General features: G+C 39.0%; 1 protein-coding gene across 1 annotated transcript in view; it reads left to right on the forward strand.

Moving 5' to 3' along the window:
• Positions 1-23,243, forward strand: part of LOC308669745 (dedicator of cytokinesis protein 4-like) — a gene marked incomplete at its 3' end in the record, with an annotated part of 66,989 nt that overhangs the window by 33,885 nt on the left and 9,861 nt on the right. Inside the window, exons 10-13 of the mRNA XM_081330620.1 lie at positions 6,990-7,071; positions 7,278-7,387; positions 22,179-22,251; positions 22,502-22,609. Coding sequence (XP_081186746.1) covers positions 6,990-7,071; positions 7,278-7,387; positions 22,179-22,251; positions 22,502-22,609 — 373 coding nt within the window. The remainder of the gene's footprint in view (positions 1-6,989; positions 7,072-7,277; positions 7,388-22,178; positions 22,252-22,501; positions 22,610-23,243) is intronic.

Below are 23,243 nucleotides of genomic sequence, written 5' to 3' on the forward strand. Positions count from 1 at the left end.
CTGCTGTTTGGACTGCAAGGGGCCCCTGCATTTTTTATGCAATTAATTAATGAAGTGCTAAGAGAGCACCTATATAAGGGGGTCCTGGTTTACCTAGATGACATCCTCATCTTCACTGAGACCAAAGAGGAGCATATTAATCTAGTCAAAGCATTTCTGGAAAAATTGCGGGCCGCCCACCTTGATGCAAAATTATCGAAATGTGAATTCCACCAGGAAAGAATAGACTACCTGGAGTATCGCATATCCCCACAGGGCATCGAAATGGACCACGAGAAAGTCACGGCAGTATTAGAATGGGCACCACGCTGCACAAGGAAGCAATTGCAAAGTTTCCTGCGGTTTGCAAACTTTATTTATTTTATTTTATTTTATTTTATTACATTTATATACCGCCCTTTCCCGGAGGAATTCATCCCTTTGTTTGCCCAAATAGCCCTGCCCCTCACAAACCTGTTCAAAATGAGGGGAGGGCAGTGAAACCCAGCCAGCCCCTGAAGTGGACAATGGAATGTCAAGCAGCATTTGAGAGGCTAAAGAGATTTTTTTTCTGCTGAATCTGTACTGAGATACCCAGATCCTGATAAATCTTTCTTAATACAGGCAGACGTGAGCGATGTGATGGTGGGAGCTGTATTATTACAGGAAAATGACGAGGGGCATTGCAATCATGTGAATATACATCCAGGAAACTCACGGAGACAGAACAACGTTGGGTCGTGTGGGAGAAGGAGGCTTACGCTGTGAGGTGGTCATTACTTACATGGCGTCATTTCCTTGAAATAAAATCCCCTTCCAGGTCTGGACAGACCACAAAAATTTGGAAGCACTAAAAACACCCAGGAAACTCACTCCTAAGCAAGCCCGCTGGTCTCAACATTTCTACCAATTCCATTTCACTCTCAAACACTTACCGGGGGGGGGGGAGAATTTCCTAGTGGATGCATTATCTCGCATGCCCCAATATAACAGCACACGGGCCACTGACTCTAAACCACTTATGCCCGAACAACAACTGGCAGCACCAGTAACCACCAGGGCCCAAGCTAAAATAAAGCTGCAGGTGGATAGCCAAACTGAAATAGAATTCCGAAAGTCTTTGGAAACTGATGAATGGTTCCAGAAAAATAGATATGTGTGCACAATCAAAGATGGACTACCCTGCATGGGTGAGAAATTATACATACCTGCCACCCAGAGGATCAATTTCATGCAACTGTGCCATGATACAAAATCAGCAGGACATTTCGGGTTTGTAAAAAACTTTAAAAGGTAAAGGTAAAGGTTCCCCCGCACATGCGTGCTAGTCGTTTCCGACACTAGGGGCCGGTGCTCATCTCCGTTTCAAAGCCAAAGAGCCAGTGCTTGTCCGAGGACATCTCTGTGGTCATGTGGCCAGCATGACTAGATGCCAAAGGCGCACAGAAAGCTGTTACCTTCCCACCGTAGTGGTCCCTATTTTTCTACTTGCATTTTTACGTGCTTTTGAACTGCTAGGTTGGCAGAAGCTAGGACGAGTAACAGGTGCTCACTCTGTTACACAGCACTCGGGATTCGACCCGCCAAACTGCCGACCTTCTGATCAACAAGCTCAGCATCCTAACCCACTGAGCCACCGTGTCCCTTCAACTTACACTTAACTAAAAGGCAATTTTGGTGGCCATCCATGAAAAGGACATAGAAAGCTACGTGGCCAGCTGTCAAATGTGCGCAACAGCTAAGAGGCTGCAACGAAAGTTGCCCAGACTGTTACAACTAGTGGCAAAACCCTCTGCCCCTAGAAAGAAATAGCCATGGTTTTTATAGTGGAATTACCAGAAAGCAACGGGAACAGTGTCATCTGGGTGGTTACAGATTTGTTTTCCAAACAGGTGCACTTTATCCCATGTCAAAAGATTCCCACCACAAAATCCTTAGCAAAAATATTTGTGCAGCACATTTACAGACTGCATGGAGCACCCCAATGCATCATATCTGATAGGGGAGTAAAATTTATGTCAAAGTTTTGGAAGGAATTTTTATCCCTCTTAGGAACCACTCAGGGACTGACGTCTAGTCACCATCCTCAGGGAAATGGTCAAACGGAACGGGGGAACTCTGTACTTGAGCAATATTTAAGATGCTTTATTAATTTTCAGCAAACAAATTGGATGGACCTACTCCCTTTCGCAGAAGTTGCTTACAATAATGCAGTCCACTTCAGCACAGGCTACACTCCTTTTAAAATAGCCACTGGTCAAAGTTTCAACCCTATACCAGAACTAATCCCAAACGAACTGGAAATCCCATTGCTGAAAGAATGGATTGCACAATTACAAAACACCTGGCCAATTGTTAGGAAAACTTTAGACGAAGCTAGACAAGCATACAAAGCACAGGCAGACAAAAAGAGAGTTGATCCCACACCATTCAGGGTGGGAGAGATGGTATATTTATCCACAAAATACCTAAAATCCCTACAACCCTGTAAAAAACTAGGACCAAAATATATTGGACCTTTTTCAATTAAAAGAATCATAAACCCAATAACAGTAGAATTAGAACTACCCCAAAATCTTAGACAGATACACCCAATTTTTCACTGCAGTTTACTAAAAAGGGAACAACAGTCACCCCTACGACCAACCCCCTTCACCTCCTATCATGGTTGAATGAGAACAACACTTCAAGGTAAAAGAAATGCTAGATTCTAGGAAACACCACGGACCAATTCAATACTTAGTATCTTGGAAACACCTCCCATCCTCAGAAAATGAGTGGGCCAATAAATGTCACATTAGAATACCTAAGTTGCTAACAAAGTTTCATACAGAATATCCCAGCAAACCGAGCTAACATCTATATTTTTGTTCCTCTATAGGTGGACCTCTCCTTTTTTTAAAGGAGAGCAGGATGTCAGAATCCATTTATATTTCATTTCTAACTCTCTTTCTGTGCAAACCTAAATCTCACCACCCCCCTTGGATTCTGCCATTCCCACAGAGGAAAGGGAATAAACATGGGAGTTTATTGCCTCCATTTCCTCTCCTTAGGTGTAACTTTTTGTTTATCTAGCCTGCCTGTTACCCATCACAATAAGGCATTTTCTCTCTCTCTGATCTTATGAGCAACTAAGAAAGTGGGTGGTGGGATTCTGGTTTGTTTCTCCAGATGGAATGTGAAGGGGAGGGAGTGATTGTGCTACAAATGGACTGATGGTTCTGCCTTTCCCATGAGGGGCTTGCCACCTGAAACTTGACTGGTCCAGAACTGACCAAATGAACTGAGGGGTGGGGTTTTGCTTAGGGACACTTTAAAAATATCGATCTGTGAGGGGATTTTTCAGATCCTGTCTATTATACCCTCTGTCATCTATGTCTTAGTAAAAGTTCCTGCAGATGTGGTTTGGAGTGGGTTCTGACAGTTAATGTCTATATATCTATTGATGGCTGATTTGTCAGAGTACCAGGCATGATGTAAATTCTTTAATTTCACAAGATATAGACAGATTTACCCATTGTTACAATTGGGAAAGTATGAAAATCCTAGACCAGGTCAAATGCAAAAATGCCAGGGAATTTCTGGAAGCCTGGCACTCTGACAAATCAACCATCAATAGACACATAGACATTAACAACATCTATAGACTATGCAAAAAAGACAATCAGCTCAAAAGAGAAAAAGACTCCAGCACCTCTCCACCAGTAATCAGCATTCAGATCAGCATAGATTAACTCCGTAGTCAACTTCAGTCCAACATTCAATTTAGCAAAAAAACTGCCAAAGAGCCATTAGTAAACAGCCCAACCAAAGAATCTCTAAGACTGCCCCCACCCAAGCAGACAGGTGAGACACCAGAATATAAACTGACTGTCAGAACCCACTTCAGCCCACATCTTAAGAAAGAAGGACAAGGTTTTCCAAGCAGGAACTTTTATTAAAAAATAGGAGATAGCAGGCATAATATAGAGGATCTGAGGAATCCCCTCACAGATCAATATTTTTAAAGTGTCCCCAAGCAAACCCCACCCCACAGTTCATTCATTCAGTTCTGGATCAGCCAAGCTCCAGGTGATAAACCCATTGTGGGAGAGGAGAGATAACAGTCTGTTTGCAGCAGGATCATTTCCACCCCCCTCATACTTCATTCGGAGAAACAAACCAGATTCGGAGAGTTTCATTCCTCCCTTTTCCACCCCCTTTCTTAGTTGTCTGTAAGATGAGAGGGAATGCCTAGTGAGAAAGCAATTGATTATATTGTGATCGATAGCAGGCAGACGGAATAAACAAAAGGTTACATTTAAGGGAGTGAAAGCAATAAAACCCCATGCTTTTTCCCTCTCCTCCTTGGGAATGGCAGAATCCAGGAGAGGATGAGATTTGGGTTTTGCACAGAAGAGATAGTTAAAAATGAAATATAAATGGATTCTGACACCGACAGCAAACATCACTCCTTACTAGCACTGATGATATTACCTAGTTTGGGCAATGGGAATATCTGGAAGAAAAGAAGCAAGCTCAGAGAGCACCAAGGATCCTGTTTCCACAGATATGTGTGAGAGATTTGGTCCTAACTCTCTGTAGAGTATTAAGTATTTTAAAACTTTTATATACAATGACATAATATTATTAATGCCAGTTTAAATATATTTTTCTTTTGATTGTATGAAACCTGACATGTAGTCATAGTCTTGTGATATGTTTCTGTAGTACTGTAATTATTAGATTATTACTTCTTGACATGGGTAAATGCCCATGAAGGTGGAAGAAAAAGGTTAAGCCTTATTTATTTTTATACTGCTAAGAGTTGTAACAATAGACCAATTTCCATGTGGCATTTAGATTTTGTTGATATGTAAGGCAAGAATCTCTGGAGACTTAGTGTAGAGTTTTGCCAGGCTTAAATTCCTATTTATGTATAAATATGCTGTCAATGCTGCAAACATTGACATGTTTTTGCACTGACAATATAAGAGACAGCCTTTTGCTTTAACTGTTTGGCTTTGAATCACTAAAGCGTGGGAGGGATTCAACCTAGACGTTTTAAGAAGATAAGAAATAGCGCGCTTCAAGGGAAGTGAAACTTCATGTGTTAAACTAATTGGTGAATGTGATTCATGACATGTAATTAAGGGAGGGAGATTCTGTAGGATATGATGTGTCAAGGGGAGGAGAATTCAGATTCTGGCATCCATCCATGAGTGCCGATGCTCCATTCTGCTCATTATAGACTTTTTTAGAATAAATAATCATGCAGTGCTCTTTGATATGTCTCTTTAATCAGAACACTGACATATGCATCTTTTGAAACAATTTAAAAATGAGTAAGGTGCCAGGATTTTTCAGTGATGTATCAACAAGAAAAACCAAGTCCAGGGAAGCGTATATATCTTATAGAGCCTTGGTGGAGCAGTGGGCTAATGCCTCCTTAAGTAACACCAGCTGCCTGCAATTAGTGCAGGTTCACATCCCACCAGGCTCAAGGTTGACTCAGCCTTCCATCCTTCTGAGGTAGGTAAAATGAGGACCCAGATTGTTGGGGGCAATTAAGCTGACTTTGTAATAATGCCGCTTGGGGTGTGTGTGAAAGCCCTAATAAGCAGCATATACATAGAATGAAGGCTACTGCTAAGCTTGTAAGCCGCCCTGAGTCTTCGGAGAAGGGCGGGATATAAATGGAATTAAAATAAAATAAAAAATAAAAATAAAAAATCTTATATAAGATTATCAGTCAAACAAAAAAAAGTGTGAAGTTTTAATATATTAACCCTGGGATTCCTCATTATAGGATTGCATTAAAAAATAATTTTCCTATTGTAGTCTGTGTTTTGTGAGATTCACACATGCTTCTCTAATGCAGTGGTCCCCAATCTTTGTGGTTTGGCAGCTCAACTGTAGGGGAGAGGGGTACCATGCCGTGTGAGTGGTGGGCTGGCACGCATGCTGTGTGTATAGCTTGACTCACATAAGTGTCGGGTTGCTGCATATGTGCATGCACATACAGCTCAACTGCAAGTGGAGCTGCATATGCTTGCATATGTGTGCCAGCCCGCTATTCGCACAAATTGAGCTGTGCACGCATGTGTGTGCTGGCCCATGGCTTGGTTGCGAGTAGGCCACAGCCCGATAGTGGGCCGTGGCCTGGAGTTGGGAACCCCTGCTCTAAAGGAATGCTTAATCCACAGCCACTGTGACAACCCCATGGATTTTGAATGTGAACAGAAATGTAAACATTTAGTTCTTTTTCATCTAAGCTGGTACCTTTTTTTAATTCTTTCAATAAAAATCTGATTAAGCATTATTTGGGATATGTGTCTAACAACAAGGATGTTTGACTGGCCCTAGTTATGCATACAACAAACAAAGACAAAAATTATTCTTGAAAGAAGCAAAATTCAAATATCTGCAAATACTCTAAAATATTGTTTTTATTTTTGGAATTAATATTAATGCATCTTTAGTTTCTCTTGAGTAAGACAGTACTTCTGTCTTACAATTCCTCCAAAATAAAAGGATGTGGCATTTTTTACCCTCCATTTTTAATAGCTAGGAATAGAACCTAACTGAAAATAGCAGATACTCTTCTGAAAGAGTTACAAAGGAGGAACATTGCTAAAGAATCTTAGAAAAAGAGAAAAGTATTTTGTTATTTTATAAGATTTACAGTTATTTTATAAATCCAATCAATGGTCACTAAAGAAAATAAATTAGACAAAATCTGACCTGGTTATTATGGAATAATCTGAATTGAATTTAGGTTGCAATCATATAAACATGTTCTTCTGTGCCATTGTTCTTATAAGCAATAGACAAGCATCAGGTTGTATTCTCAAACATTTAAGTGTCACCCAACCATATTGTTGCTTCAAATATTACATTTTCCATGAGCCTAAGAGTTTTTGTATTGAGCTGCTGTCATAATGTACCATATCATTAGTCAGTACATGTTGCTGCTGTTTTTTCATCATCTTGCACGATACTGAGAGTTTGTGGCTTTTATGTATTTCCAGCCAAGCCCATCTACCTCAAGTCTGAGTTCTACTCATTCTGCTTCACCTAATGTGACCAGCTCTGTTCCATCCAGTGCCAGAGGTTAGTGTTTTATTACACAAAGATCCTTATGGAATCTTTCTGGATCAAAACTATACTACTAGGTCTGAATCATATTATATGGAAATTTTATATTGGATATAGGCCTCTGTAAATTCTTTATCCAATATATGTCTCCCACCCAAATAATCCATCATATTGCAGACTGAAGAATTGCTTTGATTCTCGAAGTTTGTCTTGTATTTCAGGCTCACCTCTGTTATCAGACAAGCTTAAACATTCCAGAGAAAATTCTTGCCTATCTCCAAGGGAGAGGCCCTGTAGTGCTATTTACCTTAATCCTGCTGAGCCTTCACAGGTAGGCATTATTCAGGATGCAGTAAAAGGGCTACATTTCTGAAAATGAACTGTTGTAGTAGACAAATGATTTAGATCGTCTTATTGATTCTTATTATTTTAAAGTTCTATAATCTCAATGTATAAGGAGGGTCTGGCCTGATTAGTGCTTGGATGGGAGGCTTGTGGGGCTGTACCATGTTATAGCGGGAACTTAAAACAAAAACAAACCATGTCCATACTGCTGTTAAAACCCTACATGCAAACATTCATAAACTTCTGAGGAGTAAACCTTTTTGGATTTACGAATAAAGTAAGTGGTAATTTCAGGAAATTCATTTTGATGCCCTGATTGTTGATTGCTATACAGATTCAGAAAAAATGAAAACCTCTAGGTTGTCTACTTCTGGCTACCTATACCAACTTTTGAGTCCTTTCTTTAAGGATATCAAATAAAGATGTCCTTTCTTTTGTTAATAAAATCACCTTTTATTTTAAAGTAGGCAGTCTGAATGAAGTAAGGGTGTCAGGACCCACCTCAATCCACATCTTAGGAAATAAGAACTCTTGGATGCAAGTTAGTCCAAAAGGAAAATGTTTACTAGGATGGAATCGATTGTGGGAATACAAGACGGAATCTGAGAAAAGTTACATTTCAATCCTATATAAACCATTCCCATTCCAGCCCCTCCCCTCATCCATTTGGTCAGGCTGTCGTCAGTTGCTAGGTGTCAGGTCCTTCCATGGGAAAGGGAACTCTCCTTGGTTTTATGGTTATTGCTTTCCTTTTCAGTTGTAAATGAAGATACAATCCAGACCTGTCTGTCCCCCCTCCCTTCCCCAGTAAAACATCCCCTGTTGTTTGAAAATCGCTTTAGTAACCATCCTCTCCCCCCCCCCCCCGGAGAGATGGCAGAATCCCCAGAAATAGCACGTTGTTCTACCTATACAATTATGAAATGTGATATAATTGGATTCTGACATTGGGCATGAATGGCCATTTTTCACTTACATATCTCATCACTAAGTAAAGACATTATTTTTAATCTAACACATGTTTAAGACCTCTGCAGTTCTTTCCATTTTATCACATAATTAGCAATGTATTCCTGATACTGATACTTGGATCAGATATGATCCACTTCCTCTTGACCTCTGGAATCCTAGGTTGGTTTATATAAAAATGTCCTTGCAGAGGATCTTAATTTTAAAAAAATGTGTACTGTTCTTAAACCTACTTAAATATCAGGAATTCATTTTTCAAGGCAGAAAATACTGGTTTATAGTTGGTTTTGTGGCTTTATTTCATGTTTACTTGTAGTCTTGACATGTTACTGTAATAGGGTTTTTACTCAGTAACAGTTATGTCTTGGCAAATACTAATTCCAAATTCTTCCTGAACTTTTTAAATCATCCTCTGGAGCAGCTAGAATATGAAATAGCACAGAAAAATCTCTATGTGGTGGCTTTTAAGACATGCCACACAAAGTACTGTGCACTTTTTGCTCCCAGCCTGCAAATTCTTTGCCAAGTGAAATGAAGGTTCCATTCTGCAATGTATCACCAAGAGATTCACCAAGAGAACCTGAGGAGCAGGTAGACCCAGTGGGTGCTCTTCCACAGGCTCATTCAGCAGGAAAATCTCTCAATGTGTCAACATCTTCAGTAGCCCCCAGGAGGATAAATAATACAAAATATTTTTCTCATGCAAGCCTTATGAATTAGGCCTTGAATAGTTCATTTTTGCCTTAATACCTTAAACTAAGAGATGAGGATAATTTATATGAAGTCCCTTTCTTAAAAATAGCACTTGAATGGGGTCTTTTGGGTTAACCTACAGTAGAGACACTGTTGAAATTGCATATATCTTTGTCAAAGGTGGCATAGATATTGCTTGGAAATATAGTTTTCTTAGAGTTCTGACACAAGATCAATGTAGTTATTTCACTGCAAGAAAAAAGTTAGATAAGTCATTCCTACCAGAATGCTAAAATGGTGAGCAAGACTTGGCCACACATCTGTCCTGTCAGCTTTTTTGTGTTTGGATCAGTAATCTATCCATCAAACTCTGTCATTCTTTTTTCCATGCTAACCTTTTATTGTTGTACTTTGCATGTCACAAAACAAGGATCAAATCACATCACAGCTTTTGTTAAGGATATATATGTAAAATATGGCATCAGCTTTAGTTGCCCAGATGCCATATATTATATTGTATGACTTAATTATGCTCTGAATTCATGCGCTGGGATGTTATACTATTGAGTATGGTTAATCACAAAACTATTATTATCGTTGTTCTTGTTGTTGTTGTTCTTGTTCATCACATACAGCCAGATATTTAGACTGGATTTAGCATTTGTATGCACCTATTGAGTCCTTCTAAAGGACTTGGGATAGGCAGATGTGTTGGCTGATAGTGTGACCAACCATAATAATAATAAACTGGCCTATAAGAAACATCAAATGAAGAATAAAGAGACATGGCCAGTACGTTAAAAAAAAGAGCAAGCAAAGAGAACAACAGTGCGTGGCAATGGCTAAGAACAGTAAAATTGAAGAAAGAGACAAAGGGACTAATTCTGACTGCACAAAACAGAAGAAATACATAGAAAGCCAGAATTGAGAAACAGCACCAGACAGCAAATGTCATCTCCACAAACAAGCTGAAGAAATAATGGACCATCTAGCTAGCACCGCAAGAAGATCACAGGCTGACTACAAACAACAGCACAACAAAGTAGCAAAAATGGTGTGCTGGAATATCTGCAAGAAATATCTTTTGCCTGCAAGCAAGAACTAGTGGGACCACAAAACAGGAAAAATAATAGAAAATGAAGAAGGTAAAGTGCTGTGGAACTTTAGGTTTCAAATAGACAAGAATCTCCCAATACAACAACTGGTGGTTTTGGGTTGCTGTTTTTTTTAAAAAAATTAAGTTTATCAGCATATAAAATACAAAAGAAAATGAAAACAGTGGGAAATGAAAAAGGGAAGGGAAAAGTGTAGGGTAAAGGGGGAAAAGAAAGAAAATTGTTGATAAGAAAGACAAGACTGGGAAGTAGACATTGCAATACCCGGAGATGGCAGAAGAGAAAGAATTAGAAAAAAAACACAACATACAAAGACCTGCAATTAGAAGTAGAACAGCTGTGGCAAAAGAAAGCAAAAGTAGTACCAATAATTGCCTTTGATGCAATTCCAAAACATCTAGAGCACTATTTGAACAGAACTGGCATTTACAAAAACACCATCAGTCAATTGCAAAAGGCAGTTTCACTTGAAACAGCTTCCATCCTGTGACAATAAGGTAAAGGTTCCCCCACACATGCGTGCTAGTTGTTTCCGACTCTAGGGGCCGGTGCTCATCTCCATTTCAAAGCCGAAGAGCCAGTGCTTGTCCAAGGATGTCTCCGTGGTCATGTGGCCGGCATGACTAGACGCCAAAGGCGCACGGAACACTGTTACCTTCCCACCGTAGTGGTCCCTATTTTTCTACTTGCATTTTTACGTGCTTTCGAACTTCTAGGTTGGCAGAAACTGGGATGAGTAACAGGTGCTCACTCTGTTACGCGGCACTCGGGATTCGACCCACCAAACTGCTGACCTTCTGATTGACAATGCTTTAATATTAATAAACAACAATGTGTACCTATCCCAGGTCCTTGGGAAGCTCTCAATAGGTGGACAAAAATGCCAAATCCAGTCTAAACATCTGGTTGACTGTGTGACCAACCATAATTCACATTTTTTAAAATGGTAAGATGGCTGAATCATCAAAATCTGTCTTGTGTTTATTCTCTATGCTGAAACCCTGCATGTTTTCTCCTTGTGGTGAAATTATGCTTACATTTACTGACTGCATTTTCATGTACTTTGCACATCTTTTTTTCTCCTTAGTACAGCAAGAGTTCATAAATATATTACTTCTCATAAATATATTGCTTGCTTTAGATATCTCACAATTTTACATGTTGATTTGCTTCTACTGTTTTATCACTGACTTCACTTCTTTTGGCTGAGTCCTATATATTTTCTCACTGAAAAGCTGTTACATTTTATTCTTGTGAATGTTGCATATGATTTATCAACTCTGAGTAATTAGAGTCCTAGGTGGGTAGTTTAGCATATGCAACCAATGAATTTACAGTATTCTCTCAGCATTCTTCCTTCTTTCTGCTAAATTTTATTTTTTTAGCACATGCAAATTTTTAGTTTTCTTAATAAACTTGGCTTACAGTGAGGAAAAAAGTAATTGATCCCTTGCTGATTTTGTATGTTTGCCCACTGACAAAGAAATTGTCAGTCTATAATTTTAATGGTAGGTTTATTTTAACAGTGAGAGACAGAATTAACGCATTTCAAAAAAGTTATAAACTGATTTGCATTTTAATGAGTGAAATAAGTATTTGATCCCCTATCAATCAGCAAGATTTCTGGCTCCCAGGTTTATACAGGTAACAAGAGGAGATTAGGAGCACTCTCTTAAAGGGAATACTCCTAATCTCAGCTTGTTACCTGTATAAAAGACATCTGTACACAAAAGCAATCAATCAGATTCCACATTCTCCATTATGGCCAAGACCGAAGAGCTGTCCAAGGACAAGGCTGGAATGGGCTACAAGACTATCACCAAGCAGCTTGGTGAGAAGGTGAGAACAGTTGGTGCAGCTTTTCGCAAATGGAAGAAACACAAAATAACTGTCAATCTCCCTTGGTCTGGAGTTCCAATAATCATGAGAACAGTAAGGAATCAGCCTAGAACTACATGGGAGGATCTTGTCAATGAACCCAAGGCAGCTGGGACCATAGTGTCAGAAGAGTAAATCAAACAAAACTCTATCAGAGGGCGATTAACCGTGGTTCATTTGATGCATGATAAACAACAGGTAAAAGAAAGAAAACCTGAAGCATATATTCTACTATTAACCTTTTAATTACAAAGAAACTTATAAAAACACAGAAAGACTCATGACTACATGTCTATCTCACCAGAGAGCACAAAGGAAAGGAAAAAGAAAGTAATTTAATTTAATTTAATTTAATAATATTTCTATACCGCCCTTCTCCCTGAGGACTCAGGGCGGTTCACAGGGCAAGAATAAAATACAAAGTTACAAATATTAAAAAGAAATTAAATAATTGCCCGATTTTAAAACAATTGATATATTACAATTATAAAATCCCAAAAATAATATTAAGAATACAAAAATAAAAAACCCCACCAATCCCCCATCAGGCTAGGCCGGCTTGTACAAACAAAAACGTCTTGAGATCGCGACGAAAGGAGCGAAGATCGGGCGCCATCCATCTCTGTGCGCATGTCCAAAACAAAAGTAACTTTTGTTTTGGACATGCGCACAGAGTAATAAATATAAAACCAAACAAAATACATGGCTGAACATGTGACACTCACCATGGTTACAATGATAAGATAACAATTCAACTTGCAAAGAAACAGACTGCAATGAGCTTACTGACAAAAACTAAAAAACGCAGTGACATCCCCTTGTTTTGTCAGTAAGGCAGAACTCAGATGAGACACATTTTCTTACGCAGATGCTCGTGCTGGGCTGCAGGAAGTGGCTTGTTCAGCATATCAGCAATCTGATCATGTGTAGGCACATACTGCAATTTTACAAAACTTTGTTTAACTACTTGTCTTATATTTTGATAATGGATGTCAATCTGTCTAGACCTAGAACCTGTAAATCGTGTTTCAGATATGCAAACCACAGATTCATTGTCTTCCATCACAGTGATCGGTCGAATCGGCTGTGTCCAGATATCTGTGACTAAAGCATCAAACCACATTAGAGAATTACATGCATCTGACACACAAGCATATTCAGCTTCAGTAGATGAACAAGAAACAAAATTCTGTTTGTGCACATGCCAGTACACAGGACATCCATTTAAAAACATCATATAACCTGAAGTACTTTTACGTGATTTCTTATCGCTCGCCCAATCAGAATCTGCATAACAACATAACTCTGCATAGTATGTGTAGGTTCTAATAATAACTTCATGTTTTTAGTGTGCTTTAGGTATCTCAATAATTTCTTAGCACATGTCCAATGAAACTGTTTTGCCTTGCCTACGTGTCGTGATAGGAGATTAACACTAAGTGCAATGTTGGGTCTAGTCCAACTACTAATATACAGCAGCGACCCAATGACTGAGTGATAAAGTGTTTGATCTTCGAACTCAGGACTTGGTTCATGTGCCAAGTTGTGAAAATACTCACTGTTTTAGCATCCTTCATGTTGCAGTGATGTAATAGTTGTTCAATTTTATCTTCAGGTGTGAGACTGAACCCCTTCTGAGTTTTGACAACTTGAACACCCAAATAAGTGTTAATATAGTCTAAAGACTTCAATGTGAAAAACTTTTGTAAAGCTTTAGCAAAAATCTCACTCATCTCCTTATTTGGACCAATATAAGCAATATCATCAACATAAAGAGCCTTGGTGGAGCAGTGGGCTAATGCCTCCTTAAGTAACACCAGCTACCTGCAATTAGTGCAGGTTCGCATCCCACCAGGCTCAAGGTTGACTCAGCCTTCCATCTTTCCGAGGTAGGTAAAATGAGGACCCAGATTGTTGGGGGCAATAAGCTGACTTTGTAATAATGCCACTAGGCGGGGGCCGAAAGCCCTAATAAGCAGGCATATACATAGAATGAAGGCTATTGCTAAGCACATTGGTTTGTGCTTAAATTGTAAGCCGCCCTGAGTCTTCGGAGAAGGGCGGGATATAAATGGGATTAAAATAAAATAAATAAAAATAAAATAAACAAGAACTATCTCATACCCATTATCAGATCTTTTAGTAAACACACATTCGTCTGTTTCGTACTTAATAAAGCCCATTGAATTTAGTTTGTCAGAAAGACATAAGTACCACATTAAACCAGACTGTTTCAGACCATAAAGACTTTTGTGTAGAATCCAGGTATCCCCTTCTTGTTGTCGGAAACCTGGAGGACCTTTCACATAAATTTCTTCATCAAGATCATTGTGTAGATAAGCCGTTTCAACATCAAACTGGCAAACCTCTAAACCAAGGATAGTTGCAGTGCCTAAGGCAATTTTCACACTCTCAGTCCACACTGTGGGTGAATAAGTATTTGTATAGTCCTCAGGATAACGTTGAGAAAAACTCTGAGCTACAAGTCTGGCCTTATACAACAACTCACCATTTGGCTTCTTTTTAATTCTGTAGAATCATCGAGTGCCTAGAACTTTCTTGTTTGCTGGAGGGCTTGCAGGCGTAAACATTTGAAGTTTCTTTAGACTGTCCATTTCAGCCTGCATTGCCTCAAACCATTTATCTTGCTCTGATTCAGGAAGATGTTTGATTTGTGTGAACTTCTCAGGAGGAAGTGTAACATTACAAATCAAAGGTAAAGGTGCTTTCGTTACTTGCCACGAATACTGTTTTGGAGGGATTCCCTTTGTGATCCTCTTGGAACATCTCGGAACAACCGTCCATTCTTCTTCCGTTTCGTCCTCGTCTTCATCATCGTCGCCAGTGGCAGCATCAGCAGCTTGCAAAGACAAAACAGTAGGTTGAGAAGAACTCATGGAAGGAACGTTCAGCTGTGAGTCTTGACCATCAGGCTGTGTGGCATTAGCAGCAGCATCTCTAGGAAAATAAACTCCAGGATCATTAGAATAAATCCTGGACCAATCAGCATCTTCCTCAAAAGTAGCGGATTGTGAAATCACTATTACATGAGAAGAGTCGATGTATTTGCTCCATTTTGAATTATCATCAATACCCATAAATCTGATTCTTTTTGCTGCAGGACCCCCTTTCCTTCTTTGAGCTAAAGGAATATTCATCATAGCGATGCTGACTTCGTGTTGGGTATATACAAAAGCGGCAAAGTCTTAAATACGAGATTCGAATAAAATCAGGGGAATCCAAATAAGAGATCAGGATTATAGACTGAGGGCGTTTGCGGATGACCTGGTTATTACAGTAACTCAGCCCGATTATTCAGTTGTAGAATTGATGGAGATAATAATGTTATATGGGAAAGTTTCTGGATTTAAGATAAACATACAAAAAACCAAAATATTGTCTAAGAATATGACTGTATTACAAAAGGCTGTTTTAGAAGAGCTAACGGGATTTGAAATAGTTAAAAAGATTAAATATTTGGGGATATATCTGTCAGCCTCAAATGTGAAGTTATATAAAAATAATTATGAAATGTTATGGGGAAAAATACAAAAAGAATTAGATAGTTGGAAAAAATTACATTTATCTTTATTGGGAAGAATTGCAGCAGTGAAAATGAATGTTTTGCCAAAATGTTTATTTTTATTTCAAATGATACCTATACTTAAAAAGGATTTAAATCTGGAGGAATGGCAAAAAGGAATTAATAAATTTGTTTGGGCAAGGAAAAAGCCACGAGTTAAATTTAAGATAATGCAAGATACAGTACGCGTGAAAGAGGCGGTCTTAAAATGCCTAATTTTAAATTATATTATGAGGCTGCTGCTCTGTCATCGATAAGTGACTGGTTTAATTTAACACAAGGGAGATTATTAAATCTTGAGGGTCATGATTTGTTATTTGGTTGGCATGCATATTTATTGTATGATAAGAAGGTGGATAATGTGTTTAAGATACATATTTTAAGGTATGCTCTGTTGCGAGTTTGGAAAAAGTATAGACATAAGTTAAATTACAAGATACCAATTTGGGCAATACCTAAACATGCAATAGAAAATATAAATGTGGGATTTAAACATGATGAGACTACATATAAGGAAATCTTAAGTTTAGAAAGGAATGTATGGCAATTAAAGCCATATAATATTTTAAAAGAGGAAAAGATTGTACAAACTTGGTTCCAGTATGGGCAATTACAGGCAAGATGGAAAGAGGACCAGAAAGTTGGTTTCTCGATGATTGATGAAAATTTGGTAAAACAAATTAGAGATCAAGGTCAAGCACATATAAAAAGGATATTTATTTATTTATTTATCTATTTATTTATTTATTTATTTATTTATTTATTTATTTATTTATTTATTTATTTTATTACATTTATATACCGCCCTTTCCCGAAGGACTCAGGGCGGTTTACAGGGTGATTAAAAAACCAAAATACAAAAGTTAAAAACAAATTTTAAAAGAAATTATATGTGTCCCTGTCTAAATAAAACCCCAGTTAAAATAAGATTAATCCTCAGCCTGGGCCAGAGAGCTCGAAGAGCCAGGTCTTCAGGCCCCGGTGGAATGAACGGAGATCGGGGGCAGTCCTCAGCTCCACTGGCAGCTGGTTCCAAAGGGCAGGCGCCCCCACTGAGAAGGCCCTATCCCTGGGTGTTACCCGTCGGCAATCTCTTACCGGTGGCACCCTGAGAAGACCCTCCCTGTGGGAGCGCACTGGACGAAGGGAACTTGATATAATGCATTGATAGAAATTGATTCAGAAATGGAACTTGTTAAAGATTGTATGATAAAGTGGGCCCAGAATTTTCAAGAAGTTATAACAATGGACACTTGGGAAAAGATTTGGGTTAGAAATGTAAAATTTACACAGGCCCAAAATTTAAGAGAGAATTTTTATAAAATGTTTTATAGGTGGCACTTAGATCCTAAAAAATTAGCAAGTATGTATCCGAACTGCCAGCCCAAATGTTGGAGGTGTGGTTGTGAGGATGCAACATATTTTCATATATGGTGGACTTGTAAAAAGGTTAAAGCTTTTTGGATTAAAATTTGGTGGAATATGTAAAAGATATTTAAGAAAAGGATAAAGTTTTCTCCGCAATTGTTTTTATTGGGTATTATTACAGATACTACTGTTATAGATACAAAGTTGATGTTGCATTTAATTACGGCAGCGAGACTTTTAGTAGCACAATATTGAAAGAAGTAAGAACTGCCAACTATAGAAGAGTGGACTTTGAAAGTTTCTAACTTGGCGGAAATGGCAAAGATTTCAGCATATTTGAAAGATCAGTCGCAACAGAGATACATTGTGGAATGGAGAAGATGGATTGAATATATTCAGAATAAATATGGGACTAAAAAGTATCATTTAGCATTTGAATAAGTAGCGGATTTTTATGACGTATAATTAGTTAGTAGTTATTTTATTAATATTTTGACTATGGAGAGTTAGTGTGATAGAATTTAATGTTTTATTATTGTTGTTAGCATATTTTAGATTATGCTTGTTTGTATTATTATACCCTGTATTCAGCTCTGGGAAGTCGGGGAGGGGGGAGGGGAGGGGAGGGGGGGTTGGGGAGAGGGGAGGGGGAGGGGGGTTGGGGAGGGGGGAGGGGAGGAGGGGGTTTTTGTATTCAAAACTGTATTGTAAAACTTTTCAATAAAAAAAGCGGCAAAGTCTTTAAAGATCTGAAAGGTCTCATATTTTTCTTTCATAGGAAATACATATCCACATCTAGAGTAATTATCAACAATTGTCAAGAAATATCTTACCACCAATTGTTGGTGTAAAAGGACCCACTATATCAGTGTGTACCAAATCAAAAATGCGTGTTGACAGGCGTGTAGCACACTTTGGAATTGCTGCTGCTTTGGATTTCGATTTTTTGCAGACAGCACAATCCAAGAACACCTTACACCCCTTTAGATCCAAACCTCTTGCGAACTCTGGCATCTTCTTCAGAACATGGAAACTGGCATGACCCAATCTTCTATGCCACTTATGAATACACCTGTAATGCAAAGGTTTACCTGTTAGTGAATTCTCAACATTAGCATGTTTATTAGGAACCTCAGGCTTGCCGTGAGCAACCTGTGTTTTATTTGTCTTCCTGTTAGCTTTAGGAGCCTTGGAAATAGTAACAGGATCTCTCTCTGGGACGTCTTTCACTGGGCCTGCGGTTTCCCTTTTTGGATCTTGTATACTTGCCTGCTCTTGCAGCTTAGACTTTGGCTTTAAGTAATAAACACCACCAATCAACATGGTTTCAGCAACAATATCTCCGTCTTTAACTACATAACTTGCTTTTTCAAGATGATGAACCTGGAATTTTGATACCCTAGACAAGTGACTCTGACTAAGCAAATTACTCTTAGCTGGTGGTATATAATAAACATCAGGAATAAATGCATCAAGCTCTTCAATATAAACAGTTCCTTTTCCCATGACCTGAACAGAATGATTTGAAAAAGAGTAAAGCTCACGAAGTTCAGGTTCAGGCTCGTGCATCTCTGTATAAAGCTCTTTTCTATAGGTAACATGTAATGCTGCTCCACTGTCCAAAGTCCAAAGAAGTCGTCTGTCATACTCTGGTTGAAGTTGTGGATCATTGGTTAAAGCCAATGTGGCAAGTGGAGCTTGCGGATCACACCTGGGACTACGACCATGACCTTGTCGTCCACCTCTACCTCTGCCTCCTCTGGAATCTGTTCCTCTGGGCTGGTACATGGCAGGCGCTGGAAATTGTTGGGGACAATCCCGGGTGGCATGTCCCACATGATTGCAGATGTAACATCTTGGCATCCTTGGAACGTAGGCACTTTCATGGAAGGGATGCCTCTCTGGAGCTCTTGATGCAGGTGGTCCTCTCAAATGTGGCGCGGCTTGCATAAGTGCCTCTTCTTCAGTTAAAATTCTGCATACATGATCCACTGTGTGTTGAGCAACGAGCACTTGATTAATCTTGGTAATAGCATCTTTCCACTCATGATTCAAAGAATTGATGATAATGCTGATCATTTGAAAATCATCAATAGGATAGCCTTTTTCACCCAGTTCTTTTCTAATTCCTTTCATTTTAGTTAAGTGTTCTCCAATATGTTCACCAGGTTTTAATCTAGAGCCATGGAACTCAGACAAAAGCAAACATGTAGACTCAATTGACGTAGGCCGATAACATGCTTCTAATTGAGTCCAAATTTGTTGAGCAGTTGCATCTTGTGAAAACGTAAGCTGCAATTCAGTGTCCACTGACATCAATAATGTTGTGCATGCTTTATTATTCAAGTCCCATATATCAGGAGTCCATGGCTGGTTAGGAGGCTTAAATACCATGCAATGGGTACCTTCTCTGCGAAGCAAAAGTCCAACTTCACTGACCCATGCCCTGTAATTTTGTCCTGATCTCTTCAATTTTGAATCACCAGCCATTGGTACAATAGGAGATGCCTGTTGAGGAACATGCATTTGAGGTACTGGCTGTGCAGGTTGTGCAATCCGGACTTCACCTGCAGGAGGCACCGGTGGCGCCTGTGCCAAAAATTGGGGCAGATGCATTGGGACTGCCGCTGGTACCGGTGCTGGCTGTGGCTGAACTTGAGCCACAATTCTGCCCTGGCCAGCAGGAGGCACTGGCGCTTGAGCTACAACATTAAGTCGGCCTGCAGTTGGCACTGGCCTTTGTATTTGAGAACTCAGTGGTAACTGCACTTGGGCTGACTGTTGCTGTGCTCTATCTGGGACAGGAACCTGAACAGTAGCAGTATTAATAGGAATTCTAGCACCATCAGCTTGGAGCAATGATTGATGAATAGACATCTGTGTAAACGCAGATTGCATTCTTTGTATTTGCTCCTGTATTCCATATAGTAATTCATTTCTATCTTGTAAAACGGATTCATCAGCAGATGGTGTTATAACATTAGATTCAGGCATCACTGTAGCCTTGTGTGCCATTTGATCTTTCTGTTCCCCTTCGTCTAACATAACACCCACTGGTGGGAGTTGCTTTGTCTTGGAAGAAGAAGGCAATATGGCCAAATCTGGGCTTTGAATAACAGCAGAGTCCCTCTCATGCTGCTTAATCCTTGAGGCATATGCTTTTGCCTGTTGCAGCCTCTGTTCAAAAACCTCAATTTGATCAAAATAACTTTGAACAGCCTTCTCAGGCAGAGTTTGTTCAGGGGTACAAGGAGAATAATAAATTACATCCTACACTGGTCTGGCACCAAACCACTCATATTCAGCATGTGTGAAATCTTTCTGTAAAATCAGAAGATGGTGTAACTGACCTTAAATCTTCTTCTCCAAGACGCGTGGCAGAAGCAAGTAAAGTCTGTTCTTCGTCAGACTCCTTTCTGTCTTTCTTTGGTCTCGGCATTTTCAGTAAATTGAGCACAGCATTCCTCAGTCACCGAACTTACTAACTGATTTATCAGCATAAAAAACAACAACCAACCAAACTCTGCTACCATGTCAGAAGAGTAAATCAAACAAAACTCTATCAGAGGGTGATGAACCGTGGTTCATTTGATGCATGATAAACAACAGGTAAAAGAAAGAAAACCCAAAGCATATATTCTACTATTAACCTTTTAATTACAAAGAAAATTATAAAAACACAGAAAGACTCATGACTACATGTCTATCTCACCAGAGAGCACAAAGAAAAGGAAAAAGAAAGTAACTTTTGTTTTGGACATGCGCACACAGTAATAAATATAAAACCAAACAAAATACATGGCTGAACATGTGACACTCACCATGGTTACAATGATAAGATAACAATTCAACTTGCAAAGAAACAGACTGCAACGAGCTTACTGACAAAAACTAAAATCACAGTGACACATAGTCACCAAGAAAACAATTGGTAACACACTATGCCATGAAGGACTGAAATCCTGCAGTGCCCGCTAGGTCCACCTGCTCAAGAAAGCACATGTACAGGTCCATCTGAAGTTTGCCAATGAACATCTGAATGATTCAGAAGAGAACTGAGTGAAAGTGCTGTGGTCTGATGAGAGCAAAATCGAGCTCTTTGGCATCAATTCAAATCACCGTGTTAGGAGGAGCAGGAATGCTGCCTGTGACCCCCATCCCCACCATCAAACATGGTGGGTCATGGGTGGGTATTCCAGCATGGCAATGACCCAAAACATATGGCCAAGGCAACAAAGGAGTGGCTCAAGAAGAAGTACATTAAGGCCCTGGAGTGGCCTAGCCTGTCTCCAGACCTTAATCCCATAGAAAATCTGTGGAGGTAGCTGAAGGTTTGAGCTGCCAAATGTCAGCCTAGAAACCTTAATGACTTGGAGAGGATCTGCAAAGAGGAGCGGGACAAAATCCCTCCTGAGATGTGTGCAAACCTGGTAGCCAACTACAAGAAACGTCTGACTTCTGTGATTGCCAACAAGGGTTTTGCCACTAAGTACTAAGTCATGTTTTGTGAAGGGGTCAAATATTTATTTCACTCATTAAAATCCAAATCAATTTATAACTTGTTTGAAATGCATTTTTCTGGATTTTTTTGTTGTTATTCTGTCTCTCACTGTTAAAATAAACCTACTATTAAAATTATAGACTGAAAATTTCTTTGTCAGTGGGCAAACGTACAAAATCAGCAGGGGATCAAATACTTCTTTCCCTCACTGTAAATTGGTAATTTGTTTTTCAGATATATCTATGAAACAATTTTAAAAGAAGTTAGTAAAATTAATTAACTGCTGTGTGACTCTTTCTATAAGCTGTCAAAGGAAGCATCAGGTTTTGTTGAGCACTTAGAAAAACATCATTTTACTTTGAGTCATGTATGGCTGCATGACTTGCAAATCAGGATATATCCAGATTCAGTCCTCTGGAAGGAAGGGAAAAAGGAGATTTTTTTTTTCATCAACACCCATCTTTAAAGTCTCTGTATTTTTGCAGTTGAAGTTGAATGAATATTAGTCCTCTTAAAGCATTTCATTTCCTATGTCTAATGGGACTCTCTCTCTTGTATTTTTTATTTTGAAGAGACTTTTCTGCTGAAATAGCTAATCTTTTTTATTGTTTCTAAACCTGTAACTCAAATTAAGTTAACTATCATAAAAAACACTATTCTGGATTTTTAGAGAACTGTGTTCAATCATAATGGTGATGGTGCTTTGCCTCGAAGTGACCCTATTTTGTCTGCCTCTGAGAAAGGTAAGCATCATTTATTTTAATATTCTACCTTATCTTTTTGTAAAGTACAAAAGACTGTTAACAATCAAATGTAAAGCAGTATTTATTCATGTAGTAATTTCTATGTTCCCCATTAATGCCACAATTGATATTGTATCTCAAATACCAAACATATATTAAGTGATCTCAAATATGCTGCATATATTTCTGATATTTATGTTAATTCTCAAAAGTTTTAACAATTAATATCTATGTTGTCATGGCTTAACAGCTGTAAATAGCACTCCCAGTAGTTGGAGCCTGGACAGTGGAAAAGAAGCCAAAAACATGTCAGAGAGTGGAAAGCTCAAATTTCCTTCTGTGCCACCCCGTCCCACTGGTATGTTTGTATTTCATAAGTCTTCTTTTTTTAATGCAACTACAGTAGCTCTACACATATTGTAACTAACCCTGGATCCTGCTTGGATGTGATTTTGGCTTCCTATTACATACCAGAAGAATACCAGATGATTTTAGAATAGGAACAGGAAACCAGAAAGGAGGATTGAGGTAACATAGAAAGGAAAAATTAATTTTGGAGAAAATGCTGCAAGTGGAACAAATATTGAGGAGGACAATTAATGTTTCATGTTGAAACAACAAAGCCAGGGAAATTATATTTCTGAATTCTGGAATAAAGAGATGGCACAGCTTTCGGTGTGGAGCTTTGTCTGTAATGGTCCTTAGTTCTGCATGCCCATGAGCAACCCGATAGTTCGTTGTAATGGTTAAGGAACCAGGCTAGAAATTGGGAGACTGAGGTTTAGTCTTCCCTTAAGCACAAAGCTAGCTAGGAGACTTTGGTCCAGTCACTCTCTCTTAGCCCTAGGAAGCAAGCAATGTCAAGCCACTTCTGGAAAACTTGTCAACAAAACTGAAGGGACTTGCTGAGATCTGCAATCAAACAGTGAATATGGGATAGAAACAATCGCAGCAGTGATTAAGTTGTTGTTGTTAGCTGCGAAGTCATATCT

The sequence above is a fragment of the Vipera berus genome (genome assembly GCF_964194415.1).
Source record: "Vipera berus genome assembly, chromosome: 6".
Lineage (NCBI taxonomy): Eukaryota > Metazoa > Chordata > Lepidosauria > Squamata > Viperidae > Vipera > Vipera berus.